The following is a 22859-nucleotide window of genomic DNA, read 5'->3' as shown; positions in this document are numbered from 1 at the left end:
ACCACTGCGGAACGGGACTATATCGAAGATTAACTCTTCGCTTAGGAAATTATCCGGGGATCCGAAGACCACTTCCAGTGTAACTGAGCCTGTGCAATGGGCCTCCACACCTGGAATGACGCCTTTAAAGGTCGTTTTTGTGGGTTTGATCCTTGAGGGGTCTATACCCATTTTGTGCACTGTGTCCTGATAAAGCAGGTTCAGGCTACTGCCGCCATCCATAAGGACTCGAGTGAGGTGGAATCTATCAATGATTGGGTCTAGGACCAGTGCGGCAAATCCGCCATGACGGGTACTGGTGGGGTGGTCCTTGCGATCGAAGGTGATCGGACAGGAGGACCAAGGGTTGAACTTTGGGGCGACTAGCTCCAACACATATACGTCCCTGAGCGCACGCTTCCGCTCCCTCTTGGGGATGTGGGTCGCGTATATCATGTTCACCGTCCGCACTTGCGGGGGAAACCTCTTCTGCCCTCCGGTGTGCGGCTGCCAGGGCTCCTCCTTGTCATCGCTATGCGGCCCCTTGTCCTTGTTTTCGGCAATTAACTTGCCGGCCTGCTTGAACACCCAACAGTCCCTATTGGTGTGATTGGCTGGCTTGTCTGGGGTGCCGTGTATTTGACACGAGCGATCGAGTATACGGTCCAAGCTGGACGGACCCGGCGTACTTTGTTTGAATGGCTTTTTCCGCTGACCGGGTTTAGAGCCTTTGAATCCCGCATTAACTGTCGTATCCTCAGTATTTTCGCTATTAATGCGGCTCTTATGTTTGTTGCGACGTGACCTGCTATTGCCGTCCTTGGTATCTGAGGTACCATGGTTCTTTGATATTACTGCGAGCCAGCCAGCTGTCTTCTCCCGCACAAAAGTGGGTCATGAGTGTCGTGAGAGCTGCCATAGATTTCGGTTTTTCCTGGCCAAGGTGTCGGGCTAGCCACTCGTCTCAGATGTTGTGTTTGAAAGCCACTAAGGCCTCCGCATCCAGACAGTCGATGATTTGATTTTTCTTTGTAAGGAACCGAGTCCAGAATTGCCTAGCCGACTCTTCTGGCTGCTGAATTATGTGGCTCAAGTCATCGGCGTCTGGTGGTCGCACATAAGTGCCCTGAAAGTTGTCGAGGAATGCGGCTTCCAGATCTTCCCAATAGCTAATGGAGTCCGCTGGCAAGCTGTTAAGCCAATGCCGCGCTAGTCCTTTGAGCTTTAGTGGGAGGTATTTGATGGCGTGTAAGTCATCATCGCGGGCCATGTGGATGTGGAGGAGGAAATCCTCAATCCATACTGCAGGATCTGTTGTGCCGTCGTATGATTCAATATTTACAGGTTTGAAACCTTCTGGGAATTGATGTTCCATTACTTCGTCTGTGAAGCATAGGGGGTGTGCGGCGCCTCTGTATTGGGCTATATCGCAACGCAGCTCGAATGGGTCTTGCCCGCTGTGTTCGGCCCGGCCGGATTTGCTTTTACTGTATCCGGTGTGACATTTATCGTCTTGTAGAGCGGTGCGCCGTCGTGATCCGTAGATCGATCTTGCATGCTTTGCTTTGTCCTCCAATATGTCTCGCAGGTCTGGCGTATCTCCCCATGCCTTTTTATTTGAATGGCGTCGGGGTGGAGGCTGAGTTTTTGGCTGGAATGCCTCTCTATCGCGGCCACGAGGTGGCCGATCAGCCGTATCGTACGCTTCTTCCTCCAATCGGGGTAGTAACCTGTACTTTGGGTAATTCTTGGAGGGGCGCTCGAGTTTATATTCCTCGGCCGCGAGGACTTCAGTCCATCTGTCTGCTAGCGGATCTTGATCAGCTTGAAGCTGCTGCTACTTTTTCTTCAGGCTATTTGCCATGGCCATAAGCCGGCGCTTGAAGCGCTCTTGTTCGACGGGATCCTCTGGTACGGCGAATTCACCGCCGCTGAGGCTTGCCTCGTATTCGAAGGGGGGTATGTAATTGTCATCCTCCTCCTCTCCGTCTGCTGCTCTCTCAGGAGAGCTGGCTCCTTCATCCTCCTGCTCCAAATCTTGCTAGAGGGGATTGTTGTTGTCTTCGGCACTATCCGGAGTGTTATTATCTCCTGTGCCAGTATAACCACTTTTGCTTTGGTGGGACTTAGAGCGGCGGCGTTGACGTCGGCGCTTGGGTTGCTTTTTGGAGGGGTCATCCTCCGCTATTTCGTCGCCATTGCCTTCGTTGGGTGTATCCACCATGTATATGTCATATGACGAGGTGGCTTTCCAGTGCCTTATAGGCGCTGGTTCATGTTCTTCTCCTACATCGTCGTCCATACCATCGATGTCTTCGGAGTCGAAGTCGAGCATGTCGGTTAAATCATCGACAGTGGCTACGAAGTGGGTGGTGGGTGGGCGTCGAATTTCTTCATCGTCCGCATCCCAATCCGGTTGGACATAGTCCAGCCAGGGCTCTCCTGACAAAGAGAGCGACCTTAGTGAATTCAGAATGTCGCCGAAGGGCGAGTGCTGAAAGATATCTGTGGCGGTAAATTCCATGATCGGCGCCCAATCGGATTCGATTGGCAGGGGCGCGGATGGTTCGGAGTCCGGAAAAGAGTCCGGCACCTTGGAATCACGGGCTTCGCAGAGGGTTAGGCTGGTGTTCGGCTCGATCGCCGTTGCGACTGCGGCCCTGATGCGGTGTCTAACCACCCATCCTCGATTGGCGCAGTTGGATCTGAGCTAAGGGTCAGAGCTGATGCGGGCGCGGCCTTTGGGGTACTGTTCAGCGGCAGAGCTAGGTCATACCCATCGTGACAGTGCGGCGCGTCCGGCTGCGGCTCGAATCCGTCGAAGATCAAGTCTCCACGGATATCGGCCGTGTAGTTCAAACTTCCAAATCTGACCTGACGGCCAGGGGCGTAGCTTTCAATCTGCTCCAGAAGGCCAAGCGAATTAGCCCGCAGTGCAAAGCCGCCGAATACGAAGATCTGTCCGGGGAGAGAAGTCTCACCCTGGACCGCATCGCTACCGATGATAGTAGGAGCCATCAAGCCTAACGGCGACGACACAGAGGAACTCTCAATCAAAGCACCAATGTCGGTGTCAAAACCGGCGGATCTCAGGTAGGAGGTCCCGAACTGTGCGTATAGGCCGGATGGTAACAGGAGGCAGGGGACACGATGTTTTACCCAGGTTCGGACCCTCTTGATGGAGGTAAAACCCTATGTCCTGCTTGATTAATATTGATGATATGGGTAGTACAAGAGTAGATCTACCACGAGATCAGAGAGGCTAAACCCTAGAAGCTAGCCTATGGTATGATTGTATGTTGTGATTGTTGTCCTACGGACTAAAACCCTTCGGTTTATATAGACACCGGAGAGGGTTAGGGTTACACAAGGTCGGTTACAAAGGAGGAGATATCCATATCTGTATTTCTTAGCTTGCCTTCCACGCCAAGTAGAGTCCCATCCGGACACGAGACGAAGTCTTCAATCTTGTATCTTCATAGTCTAACAGTCCGGCCAATAGAGATAGTCCGGCTGTCCGGAGACCCCCTAATCCAAGACTCCCTCAGGGCCCGAACCTGGGTAAACATCGTGTCCCCTGCCTCCTGTTACCATCCGCCTTAGACGCATAGTTCGGGACCCCCTACCCGAGATCCGCCGGTTTTGACACCGACAATAACCTTCCAATATACCAATCTTTATGTATCGACCATTTCGAGACTCCTCGTCATGTCTGTAATCTCATCCGGGACTCCGAACAAACTTCGGTTCATCAAATCACATAACTCATAATACAAATTGTCATCGAACATTAAGCATGCGGACCCTACGGGTTCGAGAACTATGTAGACATGACCGAGACACATCTCCGGTAAATAACCAATAGCGGAACCTGGATGCTCATATTGTCTCCTACATATACTTTGAAGATCTTTATCGGTCAAACCGCATAACAACATACGTTGTTCCCTTTGTCATCGGTATGTTACTTGCCCGAGATTCGATCGTCGGTATCATCATACCTAGTTCAATCTCGTTACTGGCAAGTCCCTTTACTCGTTCCGTAATGCATCAATCCGTGACTAACTCATTAGTCACATTGCTTGCGAGGCTCATTGTGATGTGCATTACTGAGAGGGCCCAGAGATACCTCTCCATTACACGAAGTGACAAATCCTAACCTTGATCTATGCCAACCCAACAAACACCTTCGGAGACACCTGTAGAGCATCTTTATAATCACTCGGTTGCGTTGTGACGTTTGATAGCACACAAGATGTTCCTCCGATATTCGGAAGTTGCATAATCTCATAGTCAGAGGAACATGTATAAGTCATGAAGAAAGCAATATCAATAAAACTAAACGATCATAATGCTAATCTAACGGATGGGTCTTTTCCATCACATCATTCTCTAATGATGTGATCCCGTTTATCAAATGACAACACATGTCTATGGTTAGGAAACCTAACCATCTTTGATTAACAAGCTAGTGAAGTAGAGGCATACTAGGGACACTCTATTTTGTCTATGTATTCACACATGTACTAAGTTTCCAGTTAATAAAATTCTAGCATGAATAATAAACATTTATCATGATATAAGGAAATATAAATAACAACTTTATTATTACCTCTAGGGCATATTTCCTTCAAAATTCTTCCTGATCGAGCTCATCCCACGCTCGTACACCTTTTCCATTCCACGGCTATAAGAGTTCTTCAACTAATGGCCTTAGGTACACATCAATGTTGTTGTCGAGTTGCTTAGGGCCTTGGATGAGCACTGGCATCATAATGTACTTCCGCTTCATGCACAACCAAGGAGGAAGGTTATACATACATAGAGTCACAGACCAGGTGCTATGATTGCTGCTCTGCTCCCCCAAAGGATTAATGTCATATGCGCTTAGACCAAACCATACGTTCCTTGCATCATCTACAAAGTCCCTCCACCTCCTCTTGATTTTTCTCCACCGCGACCTGTCAGTGCATACTCTCAATTTCCCGTCTTTTTTACGGTCCTTTTTGTGCCATCGCATCAACTTGGCATCCTTTTTGATTTGGAACAAACGTTTCAACCGTGGTATTATAGGAGCATACTGATGTCTACTACACAACCTTCTTCTTGTAGACGTTGTTGGGCCTCCAAGTGCAGAGGTTTGTAGGACAGTAGCAAATTTCCCTCAAGTGGATGACCTAAGGTTTATCAATCCGTAGGAGGCATAGGATGAAGATGGTCTCTCTCAAGCAACCCTGTAACCAAATAACAAAGAGTCTCTTGTGTCCCCGACACACCCAATACAATGGTAAATTGTATAGGTGCACTAGTTCGGCGAAGAGATGGTGATACAAGTGGTATATGGATAGTAGATATAGGTTTTTGTAATCTGAAAATATAAAAACAGCAAGGTAGCAACTGATAAAAGTGAGCATAAACGGTATTGCAATGCTAGGAAACAAGGCCTAGGGTTCATACTTTCACTAGTGTAAGTTCTCTCAACAATAATAACTAATTGGATCACATAACTATCCCTCAACATGCAAAAAAGAGTCACTCCAAAGTCACTAATAGCGGAGAACAAACGAAGAGATTATGGTAGGGTACAAAACCACCTCAAAGTTATTCTTTCCAATCAATCCATTGGGCTATTCCTATAAATGTCACAAACAGCCCTAGAGTTCGTACTAGAATAACACCTTAAGACACAAATCAACCAAAACCCTAATGTCACATAGATACTCCAATGTCACCTCAAGTATCCGTGGGTATGATTATACGATATGCATCATACAAGCTCAAATTCATCTATTCAACCAACACATAGAACCTCAAAGAGTGCCCCAAAGTTTCTACCAGAGAATCACGACGAAAACGTGTGCCAACCCCTATGCATAGGTTCATGGGCGGAACCCACAAGTTGATCACCAAAACATACATCAAGTGAATCACGTGATATCCCATTGTCACCACAGATACACACGGCAAGACATACATCAAGTGTTCTCAAATCTTTAAAGACTCAATCCGATAAGATAACTTCAAAGGGAAAACTCAATCCATTACAAGAGAGTAGAGGGGGGAGAAAACATCATAGGATCCAAATATAATAGCAAAGCTCACGATACATCAAGATCGTATCACCTCAAGAACACGAGAGAGAGAGAGAGAGATCAAACACATAGCTACTGGTACATACCCTCAGCCCCGAGGGAGAACTACTCCCTCCTTGTCATGGAGAGCACCGGGATGATGAAGATGGCCACCGAAGAGGGATTGCCCCCTCCGGCAGGGTGCTGGAACGGGTCTAGATTGGCTTTCGGTGGCTACGGAGCCTTCTGGCGGCGGAACTCCCAATCTATTGTGCTCCTCGAGAGTTTTAGGGTATATGGATATATATATAGGCGGAAGAAATACATCAAGGGAGCCACGAGGGGCCCACGAGGGTGTAGGGCGCGCCCCCTGCCTCGTGGCTTCCTCGTTGATCCCCTGACGTGCACTCCAAGTCTCCTGTATTGCTTTCTTTCCAAAAATAACTTTTCCGAAGGTTTCATTCCATTTGGACTCCGTTTGATATTCCTTTTCTTCAAAACCAGAAAACAAGGAAAAAACAGAAACTGGCACTGGGCTCTAGGTTAATAGGTTAGTCCCAAAAATCATATAAAATAGCATATAAATGCATACAAAGCATCCAAGGTTGATAATATAATAGCATGGAACAATCAAAAAATATAGATACGTTGGAGACGTATCAGCATCCCCAAGCTTAATTCTTGCTCGTCCTCGAGTAGGTAAATGATAAAACAGAATTTTTGATGTGGACTGCTACCTAACATATTTATCCATGTAGTTCTCTTTATTGTGGCAAGAATATTCAGATCCATAAGATTCAAGACAAAAGTTTAATATTGACATAAAAATAATAATACTTCAAGCATACTAACTAAGCAATCATGTCTTCTCAAAATAACATGGCCAAAGAAAGTTCATCCCTACAAAATCATATAGTTTGGTCATGCTCCATTTTCGTCACACAAGAATGCTCTCATCATGCACAACCCCGATGACAAGCCAAGCAATTGTTTCACACTTTAGTAATCTCAAACTTTTTTCAACTTTCACGCAATACATGAGCATGAGCCATGGATATAGCACTATGGGTGGAATAGAATATAATGAGGGGGTTATGTGGAGAAGACAAAAAGGAGAAAGTCTCACATCAACGCGGCTAATCAATGGGCTAGGGATATGCCCATCAATTGATGTCAATGCAAGGAGTAGGGATTGCCATGCAACGGATGCACTAGAGCTATAAATGTATGAAAGCTCAACAAAAGAACTAAGTGGGTGTGCATCCAACTTGCTTGCTCGCGAAGACCTAGGGCACTTGAGGAGGCCCATTGTTGGAATATACAAGCCAAGTTCTATAATGAAAAATTTCCACTAGTATATGAAAGTGACAAAACAAGAGACTCTCTATGATAAATATCATGGTGATACTTTGAAGCACAAGAGTGGAAAAAGGATAGTAGCATTGTCCCTTTTATTTTTTATTTTTTTATTTGGCCTTTCCTTTTTTTGGCCTTTATTTTCTTTTTTTTCCTTTTTTTGGGGCCTTCCCTTTTTTATTTGGCCTTTATCTTTTTTTCAGGGATAATGCTCTATTAATGATGATCATCACACTTCTATTTATTTACAACTCAAAGATTATAACTCGATACTAGAACAAGATATGACTCTATATGAATGCCTCCGGCGGTGTACCGGGATTGCGATGAATCAAGAGTGACATGTATGAAAAATTATGAATGGTGGCTTTGCCACAAATACGATGTCAACTAAATGGTCATGCAAAGCAATATGACAATGATGATGCATGTCATAATAAACGGAATGGTGGAAAGTTGCATGGCAATATATCTCGGAATGGCTATGGAAATGCCATAATATGTAGGTATGGTGGCTGTTTTGAGGAAGATATAAGGAGGTTTATGTGTGACAGAGCGTATCATATCACGGGGTTTGGATGCACCGACGAAGTTTGCACCAACTCTCAATGTGAGAAAGGGAAATGCACGGCACCGAAGAGACTAGCAATGATGGAAGGGTAAGAGTGCGTATAATCCATGGACTCAACATTAGTCATAAAGAACTCACATACTTATTGCAAAAATCTACAAGTCATCAAAAACCAAGCATTACGCGCATGCTCCTAGGGGGATAGATTGGTAGGAAAAGACCATCGCTCGTCCCCGACCGCCACTCATAAGGAAGACAATCAAATAACACCTCGTGTTTCAAATTTGTTACACAACGTTTACCATATGTGCATGCTACGAGACTTGCAAACTTCAACACAAGTATTCCTCAAATTCACAACTACCCAACTAGCACAACTTTGATATCACTATCTCCATATCTCAAAACAATCATCAAGTATCAAACTTCTCTTAGTATTCAATGCACTTATATGAAAGTTTTTATTATATCCCCCTTGGATGCCCATCATATTACGACTAATTTCATAACCAAAGCAAATTACCATGCTGTTCTAAAGACTCTCAAAATAATATAAGTGAAGAATGAGAGTTCATATATTTCTATAAAATAAAACCACCACTGTGCTCTAAAAAGATATAAGTGAAGCACTCGAGCAACAACAAACTACTCTGAAAGATATAAGTGAAGATCAATGAGTAGTCGAATAATTATGCAACTATATGAAGAATCTCTAACATTTAATAATTTCAGATCTTGGTATTTTATTCAAACAGCAAGCAAAACAAAAGAAAATAAAATAACGCTCCAAGCAAAACACATATCATGTGGTAAATAAAAATATAGCTCCAAGTAAAGTTACCGATGAACGAAGACGAAAGAGGGGATGCCTTCCGGGGCATCCCCAAGCTTAGGCTCTTGGTTGTCCTTGAATATTTCCTTGGGGTGCCTTGGGCATCCCCAAGATTAGGCTCTTGCCACTCCTTATTCCATAATCCATCGAATCTTTACCCAAAACTTGAAAACTTCACAACACAAAACTTAACAGAAAACTCATAAGCTCCGTTAGCGAAAGAAAACAAAACACCACTTCAAGGTACTGTAATGAACTCATTCTTTATTTATATTGGTGTTAAAACTACTGTATTCCAACTTCTCTATGGTTTATAAACTATTTTACTAGCCATAGATTCATCAAAATAAGCAAACAACACACGAAAAACAGAATCTGTCAAAAACAGAACAGTCTGTAGTAATCTGTAACTAACGCAAACTTCTGGAACCCATAAAATTCTCAGATAAATTGCTGGACGTGAGGAATTTATCTATTAATCGTTTTCGAAAAGAATTAACTAAATAGCACTCTCCAATAAAAACTTGCAGCAATTCTCGTGAGCGCTAAAGTTTCTGTTTTTTACAGCATGATCGCAAAGACTTTCCCCAAGTCTTCCCAAAGGTTCTACTTGGCACAAACACTAATTAAACACATAAAACCAAATCTAAACAGAGGCTAGATGATTAATTTATTACTAAATAGGAACAAAAAGCAAGGAACAAAAATAAAGTTGGGTTGCCTCCCAACAAGCGCTATCGTTTAACGCCCCTAGCTAGGCATGATGATTTCAATGATGCTCACATAAAAGATAAGAATTGAAACATAAAGAGAGCATCATGATGAATATGACTAGCACATTTAAGTCTAACCCTCTTCCTATGCATAGGGATTTTGTGAGCAAACAACTTATGGAAACAAGAATCAACTTGCATAGGAAGGTAAAACAAGCATAACTTCAAAATTTTAAGCACATAGAGAGGAAACTTGATATTATTGCAATTCCTACAAGCATATATTCCTCCCTCATAATAATTTTCAGTAGCATCATGAATGAATTAAACAATATAACCAGCACCTAAAGCATTCTTTTCATGATCTACAAGCATAGAAATTTTATTACTCTCCACACAAGCAAAATTCTTCTCATGAATAATAGTGGGAGCAAACTCAACAAAATAATTATCATGTGAGGCATAATCCAATTGAAAACTAAAATCATGATGACAAGTTTCATGGATATCATTATTCTTTATAGCATACAAGTCATCACAATAATCATCATAGATAGCAACTTTGTTCTCATAATCAATTGGAACCTCTTCTGGAATAGTGGATTCATCACAAAATAAAGTCATGACCTCTCAAAATCCACTTTCATAAATATAATCATCATAAATAGGAGGCATGCTTTCATCATAATAAATTTGCTCATCAAAACTTGGGGGACAAAAAATATCATATTCATCAAACATAGCTTCCCCAAGCTTGTGGCTTTGCATATCATTAGCATCATGGATATTCAAGGAATTCATGCTAACAACATAGCAATCATGCTCATCATTCAAATATTTAGTGCCAAACATTTTAATGAATTCTTATTCTAACACTTTGGCACAATTTTCCTTTCCATCATACTCACGAAAGATATTAAAAAGATGAAGCGTATGAGGCAAACTCAATTCCATATTTTTTTATAGTTTTCTTTTATAAACTAAACTAGTGATAAAACAAGAAATAAAAAGATTCAATTGCAAGATCTAAAGATATACTTTCAAGCGCTAACCTCCCGACAACGGTGCCAGAAAAGAGCTTGATGTCTACTACACAACCTTCTTCTTGTAGACGTTGTTGGGCCTCCAAGTGCAGAGGTTTGTAGGACAGTAGCAAATTTTCCTCAAGTGGATGACCTAAGATTTATCAATCCGTAGGAGGCGTAGGATGAAGATGGTCTCTCTCAAGCAACCCTGCAACCAAATAACAAAGAGTCTCTTGTGTACCCAACACACCCAATACAATGGTAAATTGTATAGGTGCACTAGTTCGGCGAAGAGATGGTGATACAAGTGGTATATGGATAGTAGATGTAGGTTTTTGTAATCTGAAAATATAAAAACATAAAGGTAGCAAATGATAAAAATGAGCATAAACGGTATTGCAATGCTAGGAAACAAGGCCTAGGGTTCATACTTTCACTAGTGCAAGTTCTCTCAACAATAATAACATAATTGGATCACATAACTATCCCTCAACATGCAACAAAGAGTCACTAATAGTGGAGAACAAACGAAGAGATTATGGTAGGGTACGAAACCACCTCAAAGTTATTCTTTCCAATCAATCCATTGGGCTATTCCTATAAGTGTCACAAACAGCCCTAGAGTTCGTACTAGAATAACACCTTAAGACACAAATCAACCAAAACCCTAATGTCACCTAGATACTCCAATGTCGCCTCAAGTATCCGTGGGTATGATTATACGATATGCATCACACAATCTCAGATTCATCTATTCAACCAACACATAGAACCTCAAAGAGTGCCCCAAAGTTTCTACCAGAGGATCACGACGAAAACGTGTGCCAACCCCTATGCATAGGTTCATGGGCGGAACCCGCAAGTTGATCACCAAAACATACATCAAGTGAATCATGTGATATCCCATTGTCACCACAGATACGCACGGTAAGACATACATCAAGTGTTCTCAAATCTTTAAAGACTCAATCCGATAAGATAACTTCAAAGGAAAAACTCAATCCATTACAAGAGAGTAGAGGGGGAGAAAACATCATAGGATCCAAATATAATAGCAAAGCTCGCGATACATCAAGATCGTATCACCTCAAGAACACGAGAGAGAGAGAGAGAGAGATCAAACACATAGCTACTGGTACATACCCTCAGCCCCGAGGGAGAACTACTCCCTCCTCATCATGGAGAGCACCGGGATGATGAAGATGGCCACCGGAGAGGGATTGCCCCCTCCGGCAGGGTGCCGGAACAGGTCTAGATTGGCTTTCGGTGGCTACGGAGCCTTCTGGCGGCGGAACTCCCGATCTATTGTGCTCCCCGAGAGTTTTAGGGTATATGGATATATATAGGCGGAAGAAATACATCAGGGGAGCCTCGAGGGGCCCACAAGGGTGGAGGGCGCGCCCCCCTGCCTCGTGGCTTCCTCGTTGATCCCCTGACGTGCACTCCAAGTCTCCTGTATTGCTTTCTTTCCAAAAATAACTTTTCCGAAGGTTTCATTCCGTTTGGACTCCGTTTGATATTCCTTTTCTTTGAAACCCTAAAACAAGGAAAAAACAGAAACTGGCACTGGGCTCTAGGTTAATAGGTTAGTCCCAAAAAATCATATAAAATAGCATATAAATGCATATAAAACATCCAAGGTTGATAATGTAATAGCATGGAACAATCAAAAATTATAGATACGTTGGAGACGTATCACATACCACATCACCTTGGCAGGAATCTTCTTCCTGGGGCGCTGGCCCTCCACATCACCAGGGTCATCACGGCTGATCTTATAGCGCAATACACCGCATACCGGGCATGCATTCAAATCCTCGTAGTCACCGCGGTAGAGGATGGAGTCGTTTGGGCATGCATGTATCTTCTGCACCTCTAATCCTAGAGGTCAGGCAACATTCTCTGCTTCGTACGTACTCTCGGGCAATTCGTTGTCCTTTGGAAGCATCTTCTTTAACATTATCAGTTACTTTCCAAGTCCCTTGTCAGATACACCATTCTCTGCCTTCCATTCCAGCAATTCCAGTGTGGTGCCCAACTTTTTCTTGTCAGCTTTGCAATTTAGGTACAACGATTTCTTGTGATCCTCTAACATGCGCTGCAACTTCAGCCTCTCCTTTTCACTTACTCGGTTTCTCTTTGCATCGCCAATGGCCCGACCTAGATCATCAGCGGGCTCATCTGATGCTTCTTCTTTAGCTTCTTCCCGCATTGCCAGCTCAGCTTGTTCCCCCATTGTTGTACCATCGTATTCAGGAAAATCATGGCTAGGATAGTTGTCGTCATCCTATTCTTCTTCACTGTCTTCCATCATAACCCCTCTTTCTCGGTGCTTGGTCCAAACATTATAGTGGGGCATGAAACCGGACTCAAACAGGTGCTAGTGAATGGTTCTTGAGTTAGAGTAATTGTGATCATCTTATAGCCAGCACATGTACAACACATAAAACCATCTGCCCGCTTGTTTGCCTCAGCCGCAAGCAAAAAAGTCCGCATGCCATTAACGAACTGGGGAGAGCATCGGTCATCGTACATCCATTGCCGGCTCATCTTCATTACACAACACCGAAAAGACCAAATTAATACAAGTTCATACATAAAGTTCATACACACTTATTCTCATAAAACAACATACAAACTCTCTAGCTAAAGCATTTAAATGCAACAACAAATGTGATCAAGATCGCAACTAAGGTAACAATTGATCCAACAGCATAATGATACCAAGCCTCACTATCAATGTCATATTTTCTAATCTTCAAGCGCATTTTCTCCAGCTTGATCTTGTGATCATTGACGACATCGGCAACATGCAACTCCAATTCCATCTTCTCCTCCTCAATTCTTTTCAATTTTTCTTTCAAATACTCATTTTATTTTAACTAAATTTAACCTCTCAACAATAGGGTCAGTTGGAATTTCCGGTTCACATACCTCCTAGATAAAAATATCTATGTCAACTTGATTGGCGTAATTTTTCATAAACACGAAATGCAACAAATAGTTATAAAAGAGAATATACCACATCCGAATCATAAACCAGAGGAGGGCTGACAGGGACGGATATCAAAACCGTGGCACTATGTATAACAAACAACGTACGGGTAAAAAATTATACAAGTAACTATATATCTATCACACAAACATGGTTTTTATATATAAAAAGGATAAGAACAAGAGGTTCACCACAAGGTGGTGCCGCTGACGGGACGGTGCGGGCGATCGACGGTGGTTAGGACAGAGATGGGAAGGCACTAAGTAAACCATACCAACATATGCAAAGTAAGAGTTATTTTGAGCTCAAATTGCATATATATCAAATAAACTATCACATATAATTCCTCCCAAACTAAAACCCACAAATCACTATACTTATAGAGCATTGCAAGAGCTAATCTAACAATGAGAGATGAAATGACAAAGTTGCTAACCTTTGTGATCACTTGGATGGATGGAGAGCCTTCAAATCTTGACAAAATTTGGGCAAAATGAGGGATGAGCTCGAGAAAGAGGGGAAGAACAGAGAGGAGAGGAAAGGGAAGAACAAAGAAGTCGGGCTCGACGAAGGGTTTATATAGGATGATCTTTAGTCCCGGTTGGTTATACAAACCGGGAATAAATGTGCATCTCTAGTCCCAGTTCGTGCCACGAACCGGGACTAAATGTGTTGGTGGGGCCCCAGCCTGACACCGGCCAGCCACCACCTCTTTAGTCCCGGTTCGTGGCACAAACCGGGACTAATGAGTGCCGCACGCCTAGCCGTTGGAACCGGCATTAATGGTCACATTAGTGCCGGTTCATTTACAAATCGAGACTAATGAGCTGAACATTAGGTCATTTTTCTACTAGTGTGTCTTTCCAACGAGGATCGTATGACTCAAAGAATGACTCCCCACGACTCCCCACCCGCATTAACGAGATCGCACTACGCCTCCATGAGTGCCTTCCGCCGATGCATGTCCGCCCACTCCGCACGACGCCTTGCCGTCCTCTCAGCCCAGAAGGTGTTCTCGTCGGTGACGTCCTGCGGGTAGCGCTGGCGCCACTCCGCCATGGCTCGCTCGTCCTCCCTCGGCGATGAGGAGGCAGCAGCACGTCCTGGTCTGTTATAAGACGAGGCGGGGGGCGACGGCCTGCGCCTGCTCGCACGTCCAGACGTCGTGGAAGTTCATCTGCACGCGAGGCCTCTGGAGGCGCCACGCCGTCGCGTCGTATGCGCAGGCAGCCCCGTGCGCGGTCTCGAACGTGCCAAGACTGAGCCGGACATCGTCGGACCGAATCTCAGCGTAGAAGGCGCCGGGGGGCGCTGACGGACGCCGCGGTAGCCCGAAGATCCCCGGCGGCGCGGCGGCATGGTGGCGCGGTGGTGGCGCGTCGATGGCGGGACGAGGAAGCGGCAGAGGAAGCAGAAGAAGCGGGGAGAGAGCGCGTGACAATGTGGAAAGCAATGAGAGACTGAGTGGCGGGCGCAGCAATTTATAGCCGTGCCGGAAGCGGTGCGCCAAATATAACGCGCGACCTCCCGCTTTTTCCCGCGCGCGCAGTCGTTTCTCGCGCGCCCGAGTTTTTCTCCTCCGCTAAAACGCGCGAAAACGTTTCATGCGCGCCCGAGTTTTTATAGCCGTTGCTGGAGATGCTCTCAAAAAGGCACCTCGGAGTGTAGCTCACACAAAAGAGGATGTACTAATTCTCGTCTGAACTTGTCTGGAGTACTTCATTACTACTCCCTTCGTTTATTTTTATAAGTCGTTTTAGACAACTGAAAATGAGCTACTTTTCATCTTGTTTGAAATATCTTGAAAGTCTTATAAAGGTGATAAGAGGAATACTACTAGTCTGCAGACAACAGAAATCTCATGTCAACCGAAGTTGATGCTGCGCCGACGGTCAAACGACTCGTCCCAAAAGAAGTGATGGCTACAGTGGGCCGGGCCATGAGTCACGCGGCGACGTGGCCACTACCGTGAGAACAAAACTCCGCAACGAGGAACACGAGAGGCAAGTTCTAGTCGGTTCATCGATCAAACCGACCTTAACCCCACCCTTGCCTGCCACGGAACCTGCCGCCCGCTGCATATAACTCCACCCGCCACCATCCTCCATTTCCACACAAGCCCGCTCGACGAGCCCGACCCCAAGCCCTAAAACCCAATCCCAAGCCCGAGCTCGCAGAAGAGAGAAGGACCGAGTGGGTGACCACTTCAGAAACTCCGCCGATTCCCATGGCCGGCTTTCCCCTGGTCGGCCCGCCGGAGGCTGCCACCGCAGCGGGCGCGGCGGTACCAACGGGCGACGCGTTCGTGGACCTGCTGGACGCCAGCTTCAACAAGGCGACGGAGACGGGCGGGGCGGGGAAGGCGCTGACGGAGAACTCCTCGCCGACGTTCGTGTCCTCGGGGGACCCCTGCCTCGACTTCTTCTTCCACGTGGTGCCCAGCACGCCGGCCGCCTCCGTCGCCTCGCTGCTCGCCGCCGCCTGGGCCGCCGACCCGGTCACCGCGCTCCGCCTCGTCGCCAACCTCCGCGGCGTGCGGGGGTCCGGCAAGTCCGACCGCGAGGGCTTCTACGCCGCCGCGCTCTGGCTCCACGCCCGCCACCCGGCCACGCTCGCGCGCAACGCCTTCTCCGTCGCCGCCTTCGGCTACCTCAAGGACCTGCCCGAGCTGCTCCACCGCATCGTGCACGGCGGCAAGTCCACCAGGACCCCCGGCAAGAAGGCCCGCCTCGAGGCCGAGGGCGGCGGCTTCGTTGGCCGCGGGCGGGGCAGAGGCCGCTGGAGCGGCGGCTCTAGCGGCCGCAAGCCGCGTAGCGAGGACCGCGCCCCGCCCGTCGGATCTTCGGAGGAGCGCACCGCGGCCAGCCTGGAGCGTGACCGGGAGCTGGCGGCCGCGGCCGCGGTGTCCCGCCGGGCCAAGAGGGCAGAGGCCGCGGCGAGGGCGTTGGAGATGCACAGCCGCGACTCCACGTACCGGTTCCTGCACGATCGCACGGCCGACCTGTTCGCCGAGCTCCTTGCGGAGGACATGCGCAAGCTGTCTGTCGGCAATGTCAAGGATTTCTCGCTCGCGGCCAAGTGGTGCCCGTCGCTGGACTCGTCCTACGACCGCTCCACCCTCCTCTGCGAGGCCATCGCGCGGCGGCTCTTCCCCAGGGGCTCGTCGTCGGAGCTCGGCGACGACCTCCCGGACGCGCACTACGCGTACCGCGCGCGCGAGCACCTCCGCAGAGCGGCCATCGTGCCGCTCCGCGCCGCGCTTAAGCTCCCCGAGGTGTTCATCTCGGCGCGCGCCTGGGAGTCCGTGGTGTACACGCGCGTGGCCTCCGTGGCCATGAAGAACTACAAGGACCTCTTCCTCAAGCACGACGCCGAGCGCTTCAACGCATACCTCGCCGATGTCAAGTCCGGCAAGAAGCGGATCGCCGCGGGCGCGCTGCTCCCGCACCAGATCATCGAGTCCCTCGGCGAGGATGGGGACGACGGCGGACTGGCCGACCTGCAGTGGCAGCGCATGGTCGACGACATGCGCGCCCTCGGCAAGCTCAACAGCTGCGTGGCCGTGTGCGACGTGTCCGGAAGCATGTCCGGCCTGCCCATGGACGTCTGCATCGCGCTTGGCCTCCTCGTGTCCGAGCTCACCGACGACCCGTGGCGCGGCCGCGTGATCACCTTCAGCGAGCAGCCGAACATCCACATGATCAAGGGCGACACCCTCTCCGAAAAGACTGAATTCGTCCGGAACATGGATTGGGGTATGAACACCGACTTCCAGGCAGTGTTCGACAAGATCCTGGAGGTGGCTGTGGGCGCCGGCCTGCCGGCGGAGAAGATGGTGCAGCGAGTGTTCGTGTTCAGCGACATGGAGTTCGACCAGGCGTCGGCGAACCCGTGGGAGACAGACTACGAGGCGATCGTGAGGAAGTTCTCGGAAGCTGGCTACGGCGCCGCCGTGCCGGAGATAGTGTTCTGGAACCTGAGGGACTCCAAGGCCGTGCCGGTGATGTCCGGACAGAAGGGGGTGGCGCTCGTCAGCGGGTTCTCCAAGAATTTGCTCAAGCTGTTCCTCGATGGCGGCGGCACGTTCACCCCGAGGGTCGTCATGGAGAAGGCTATCGCCGGCCCGGAGTATGATCAGTTGGCCGTGTTCGATTGATGCGCGTAGTCTCGGTGATGGCGAGCTGAATGACAGTTCGGCATCCAGCATTTCTAACTTAGTTTTTTTAGAACTTCTGAACAAAAGAACTTGTTCGGCAATGCTTGTTGTGTTGTGTATATGATATTCCAACAAGGAACTTGATCTTCGGCCCCGACTTCTCCTCGACTTGCGTCGATTGTTTCGGCATTGCTCTAGTTGCACGAGACCAAACTGTGGTTGTGCCACACCTCTGCGGATGAAGCCTTACAATGCCAATGGTACGATTCTTTTTACAGCACATGATCTCCACAAGGCAATACTAGAGTTTGGGAGGACCCCTGGATCCCCTCGAACTTGGGCTTTAAACCCCTTTTACGTCTTTAGAACTCGACTGTGAATATGGTTGAGGACTTAATCAACCCGAACAATGGAGATTTGGATAGAGAGGTTTTACAGAATAATTTTCTTCCTATTGATGTGGCCGCTGTGCAAATGCTTCCTTTGGGAAGGATGGAAGAAGATAACTCGGCATGGCATTTAGAGATAAGTGGAAATAGCTCCAAACATGAACATGAAATTAAGCATTTACAGTTCGACGGAACTACGAACCGACTGTCTGAATGAAATCATAACATCAAGATAGAAGGAGATTAAAAAGGAGCTTACTAAAGATAGAAGAAGATAGCACGTATATAGCTGGTATCCGTCCAACCTCTTCTTGTGCAACAGGGTCTATCATGTACGCGTGATGTGCCTCATCTCAGTCAATGACTCGCTGGAAACTGCCGATTTAAGCGCTCTTAATAGGCCTGGCTGAGAGGTGCTTTAATATTCATGTGATGTGGGCTAAACAATAAACACGGGTAAACAAACAACCAATTTTTTTTTCGCGGACCTGATCGGCCTATATAAACATGCCCAAAGATATCGCATGGGCTGGATGCAACGACAGTGGTGTTGTCCATGTAATTTTTTATTCCTTTTTTATCGCATCTAGTATTTCTTGATTGACACAAAATCATACATATTCAAATCAGTGAGAACAGAGGTACATTCGTGGTTTCAGGTGTTTTCATGTAGACTATTTTTTGTGTCTCTCAGTTTTGATAATAAATTGCATCAGACAAATAAATTCATCAGACAAATAAACAATGTCTCATCTATGCTTGTCGCCGTTTGGTTAAATTTTTGTAAATTTTTATGCAAGCACTTGATTCTCACCTCGCTATTTATGTTTTGTCACACATCCTTTTTGTTGGCATGTTTGGCTTCATTTTTATCGATCCATTATTGCGGCATGTTGGCAGCCCGTTTTGTTGCGTTGTTTTTAGATGTAACAGATTTGCTATTTCACATCTACAGGTAAAATAGTTACCGCACATTTAACTTTCTAACCGCGTGATTTAGGCATCAAGATCCGCATTCTTTGGTTTTTTTTATCGTTTGGTGTTGTCCATGTACATGCCGCTCGCGGAGAAGGGCCCGTCGTGGTGTTTTGGCCGTTATTTCTTTTTTCACACCCCTCATGCGTTGCCTCAGTGTAGGCTGTGGCCACAAGTGATACTTTTTTTTTTGTTTCTTTGTTCTTTTTCTTCTTTTTTCATTTTTTTTTGTTTCAAATTTTTAATGTTGGCTGGCTCGCTAGCTGGCCTGCCGTCGTGACCCATGGACACCACCGTCCGGCTTTTGGACGGGATAGTAGCCGAGCGCGCACGCGCAGCCAGCTCGCCTGTGCGAATCAACCCTACAGCGAGCAAATGACGCTAACAAACCGATCCAGCTTCATCTAGCGCGCACAGAGCAGTGCACGAAACGAAGCACATGGGTGCGACAAAAACCACCACAGGAAAGTGGGCCCACACGTCAAACATTGGCAGGAGGCGCGCGCGAAGCGAACAGCGTGGAGGGCATCCTTTATAGGAGCAATTGTGCATTCTTTCCTATACGACTAAGTAAATGCAAAAAAAAATTGTCCTGAGAGTTCGTTCAGTTCAATATTTCAACTCAAAATCGTAAAGTTCTTTATTATTGTATTGTACTCTTCGTGAGAATATTAGGTGATACCATTCTTAAATGCTCCCATGATACCTTCAAAAAATACGAAAAATTTGTGTGGAAGTTCATAAGATATGTGTCTACAACCCCTGAAAAAAAATCAGATTCAAATTTGAGATACACATTGAGAAACAAAAAAAGACAAATCTAGTATGAATAGTGACACAAAAAGAAAAGTAAAATTGACACTATTTACGTCAGGATTTGTCTTTTTTGTTTGGCAATGTGCATTTCAAATTTGGGCCTGAAATTTAGGGGTTGCAGACACATTCCTTGTGGACATTCATATTTTTTCCCAGAATTTCTGGAAAATATTTAAAATTAATATTTTTTTCAAATGGGAGCATGGGATCATGTGGAAGTTGGTATCACTGGTATTCTACACTTGTACAGATCACATACATGATACATCCGTCAAGTCTGCACATTAGTGATCCATTAATGCTCGCCGTACATAGCATCAAATATACAAATAATGGCTCACCGGAAAGAACAATATAAACAAATGACTCGAGGACCTTAAAACTAGCACTACTCCACCTTTTTACATAAGCAAAATAATGCAGAGAACCTCAACCCTGAACAGCAGGCTGTAGGCTTACAGCGATGGCTGTACTGTACATGCCCTAAGAATCATCCATCTGAAATTTGGGAGAGGAAAAAGTTCAGACCATGCAGTAGTATTGCGTCTGAAATACAGTATATCTGTTGACCGGTGCATGTTCTGTCTGTAGCCTTCTAGAAAAACCACAAAACGTGCAAGCCATGCTCAAACATCAATTTTCCGCGCAAAAGAAGAAAAAAAACTCAAACAGCAATTTGCTGCAAGAAAGTGACACCACCATTGACCATCAAGTAACTTGGTCCAAGTTATAATTCATGCTAAAATGTATTTGTTCGCACAAGAAGTTACGCTTCTTAACCTTCCTTGGCTAAATCAGCTTTGAGCCGGCCTCCTTTTGTTGCAAGGCACCATTTCGTACAATAAACATATATTGCTTCGCAAGTTCTCTTACTCTTGGATTATATTAAAATGAAACTTGGTAGAGATCTTCACTCGTGAACTTGGCAAACATTACAAGTCTTGCTTACCTGTACGGACAACTACTCTATTGTTGTTCTTGCTTTCAGATAAAGGGAACAGATATTATGGAAGATGGCAACAGAGCTGGAGCTATTATCCATCCACCATAGGCCCCCCATGTTTGTTTAAAGAATGTGACACACAATTGAAACGAGACACCAAAGTTTGCACAGATCATTAAAATGGCGCTTTAAACGTGTGATGGAGACGCAACCATGATCAGGAAACTCAACGAGAAATAGAAAAGCCGCATATAACAGTAAATAGCTTTTCAAACTCAACCTTGTTTCTCTTGCACGCTCATGTATGTGTGACTAGTAATGGCCGTCTGGCTTCGTCTCTCGATCCTTTTCTACTGTAGTAGGCATATAACAGCAACTGTATGACACCTAGGATTGTGCCGATGCCATTGGGAACCTGTAATTGGCAAACCAACAAGAAAGAAGGGCCAAACAGACGTGATGTTAGGCATCGCTCCAAGCAAAATCCCTGATCAGCAATAGAAAACTATATCTTACGTATATGAAGAAGTCATCCAGAAGCGCCCCGTATGCAAAAAACGACATGCTCATCAGGGACATCGATAGCGACAAATAAAATGGCATGTACTCCACGCTCTTGGTCCTGATCACCAAATTCTGTCAAACACAAGAGGAAAGTTCATTTACAGGACTATACATTTTGAATAACAAACATGGTCAGATGAGATCAACGACGCCAACCCCATCAAACCTACGAAGGACCAATTATACACCAGAAGATGTGGTTATGGAATACAGGTTTGAGTTATTAGTTATAAAGCAGGAAGTATTTCAGGACTCACAATGATGGACAGAGGGGATGCGAACATGAATATGAGGGACGCCACGCTGAGATAGCCGACGAATGTTCGCCGAGGCTTGTGATCAAACAGCGCCATACTGACATACACAATCAGCCCGAACACGCAGAACACCCCTGCCAGCAGCACGGACACCTTGAGCTGCAGCAAGAAACCACACCAGTCAAACTTAGAGATGCAGGCAAGGCAGCAAAGTACAAGCGGATGGGTAGGGCACCCACTCTTTTCTTGGCGTCGGCGTAGGCGATGAAGACGGCGGTGTATGCAAGCTGGAAGGCGGCGCCGATGGTGTTGACGGTGGCGACCAGGACGACGCCGTAGGAGACGAAGGGGAGGGCGTACCACATGCAGACGAGGCAGTTGAGGAGTGAGTAGATGTAGGGCGTGGCCGAGAACTGCTCCGTCGACCCATTCCGGACGATCCTCCTGAATGTCGGCCTGAGATCAGCAGAGATCAATCAGATCACCAGCAGCAGCAATTCGAGTCGAGCTAAGAAGAAATGAAATCGGGTTGAAATGGAAAGGGGGGCGGGGGCTTACAGCGGGGAGATGAAGAGCACGAAGGCAAAGATGTTCCCTGGAAGAAGATCGAGACGGCGGTCAAGAACTGGCCGAACCAAATCTGGCCGTCTTCTCCACGACGGCAGAGGTCTAAGAAGCAGAGCAAAGGGAATGGTGGTGGCGCTGACCTGCGATTCCTGCGCCGTAGCAGCAGAGGTCGTGGTAGGAGGAGGGTCCGGGCAAGCCCAGGGAAGCCATCAATGCAAGGAAGAGAGAGGATCCCGATCCCAGCTGCTCCCGGCTCCCTCCGATCCCCGCTCGCTCCCCCGGCAGATGATTCCCTTTTTCTTTTTTTGACGTGTCCAGCAGACGCTTGAGCGTGGGTTCTTTCTTTTCAGAGCAAGGGCAGGAACAGCAGCTCGCCTGGCTCCACCACCAGGGGGAAAAGAGCTGGCCCGCTTCCTCCTCCTCCCCCTTCTCCTCCTCTTTATCAGGGCTCCGCCCCTACAATCGAATCAATTCATCAAAAGAAAAAATAAGCACGTGGAATGGAAGGTGGATATCCTGGGATTTTATTCCTCGAGAAAAGTCGGTCGGGGATGTTGATGGCCGAGCCGGTCTGATCCATAGCCATGGCACGCACGACGGTGGACACGGGCGGCGCGGCCACACCCCACACGCCACGCGCGCGCGTGGAC

At 46.7% G+C, this 22859-nt stretch overlaps 2 protein-coding genes across 2 annotated transcripts; one reads left to right on the top strand and one right to left on the bottom strand.

Moving 5' to 3' along the window:
• Window positions 1-15632: 15632 nt before the first annotated feature.
• Window positions 15633-17859, top strand: LOC125516285 (uncharacterized). The gene has a single exon (XM_048681765.2). The coding sequence runs from the start codon at window positions 15770-15772 to the stop codon at window positions 17696-17698; it is 1929 nt and encodes a 642-aa protein (XP_048537722.2). The 5' UTR covers window positions 15633-15769; the 3' UTR covers window positions 17699-17859.
• Window positions 17860-20089: 2230 nt separating this feature from the next.
• Window positions 20090-22645, bottom strand: LOC125516284 (bidirectional sugar transporter SWEET2a-like). The gene is made up of 7 exons (XM_048681764.2): window positions 22350-22645; window positions 22201-22237; window positions 21882-22098; window positions 21643-21801; window positions 21338-21457; window positions 21102-21236; window positions 20090-20376 (listed from the first exon to the last, which is right to left on the bottom strand). The coding sequence occupies exons 1-6, from the start codon at window positions 22417-22419 to the stop codon at window positions 21120-21122; spliced, it is 720 nt and encodes a 239-aa protein (XP_048537721.1). The 5' UTR covers window positions 22420-22645; the 3' UTR covers window positions 20090-20376; window positions 21102-21119.
• Window positions 22646-22859: the final 214 nt, after the last annotated feature.

The sequence above is a fragment of the Triticum urartu genome, chromosome 6A, assembly GCF_056163025.1.
Source record: "Triticum urartu cultivar PI428250 chromosome 6A, HENAU_Tu73, whole genome shotgun sequence".
In the NCBI taxonomy this organism is placed as follows: domain Eukaryota; kingdom Viridiplantae; phylum Streptophyta; class Magnoliopsida; order Poales; family Poaceae; genus Triticum; species Triticum urartu.
The sequence above is the reverse complement of the archived record's forward strand: the minus strand, read 5'-3'. Positions and strand labels throughout refer to the sequence as shown.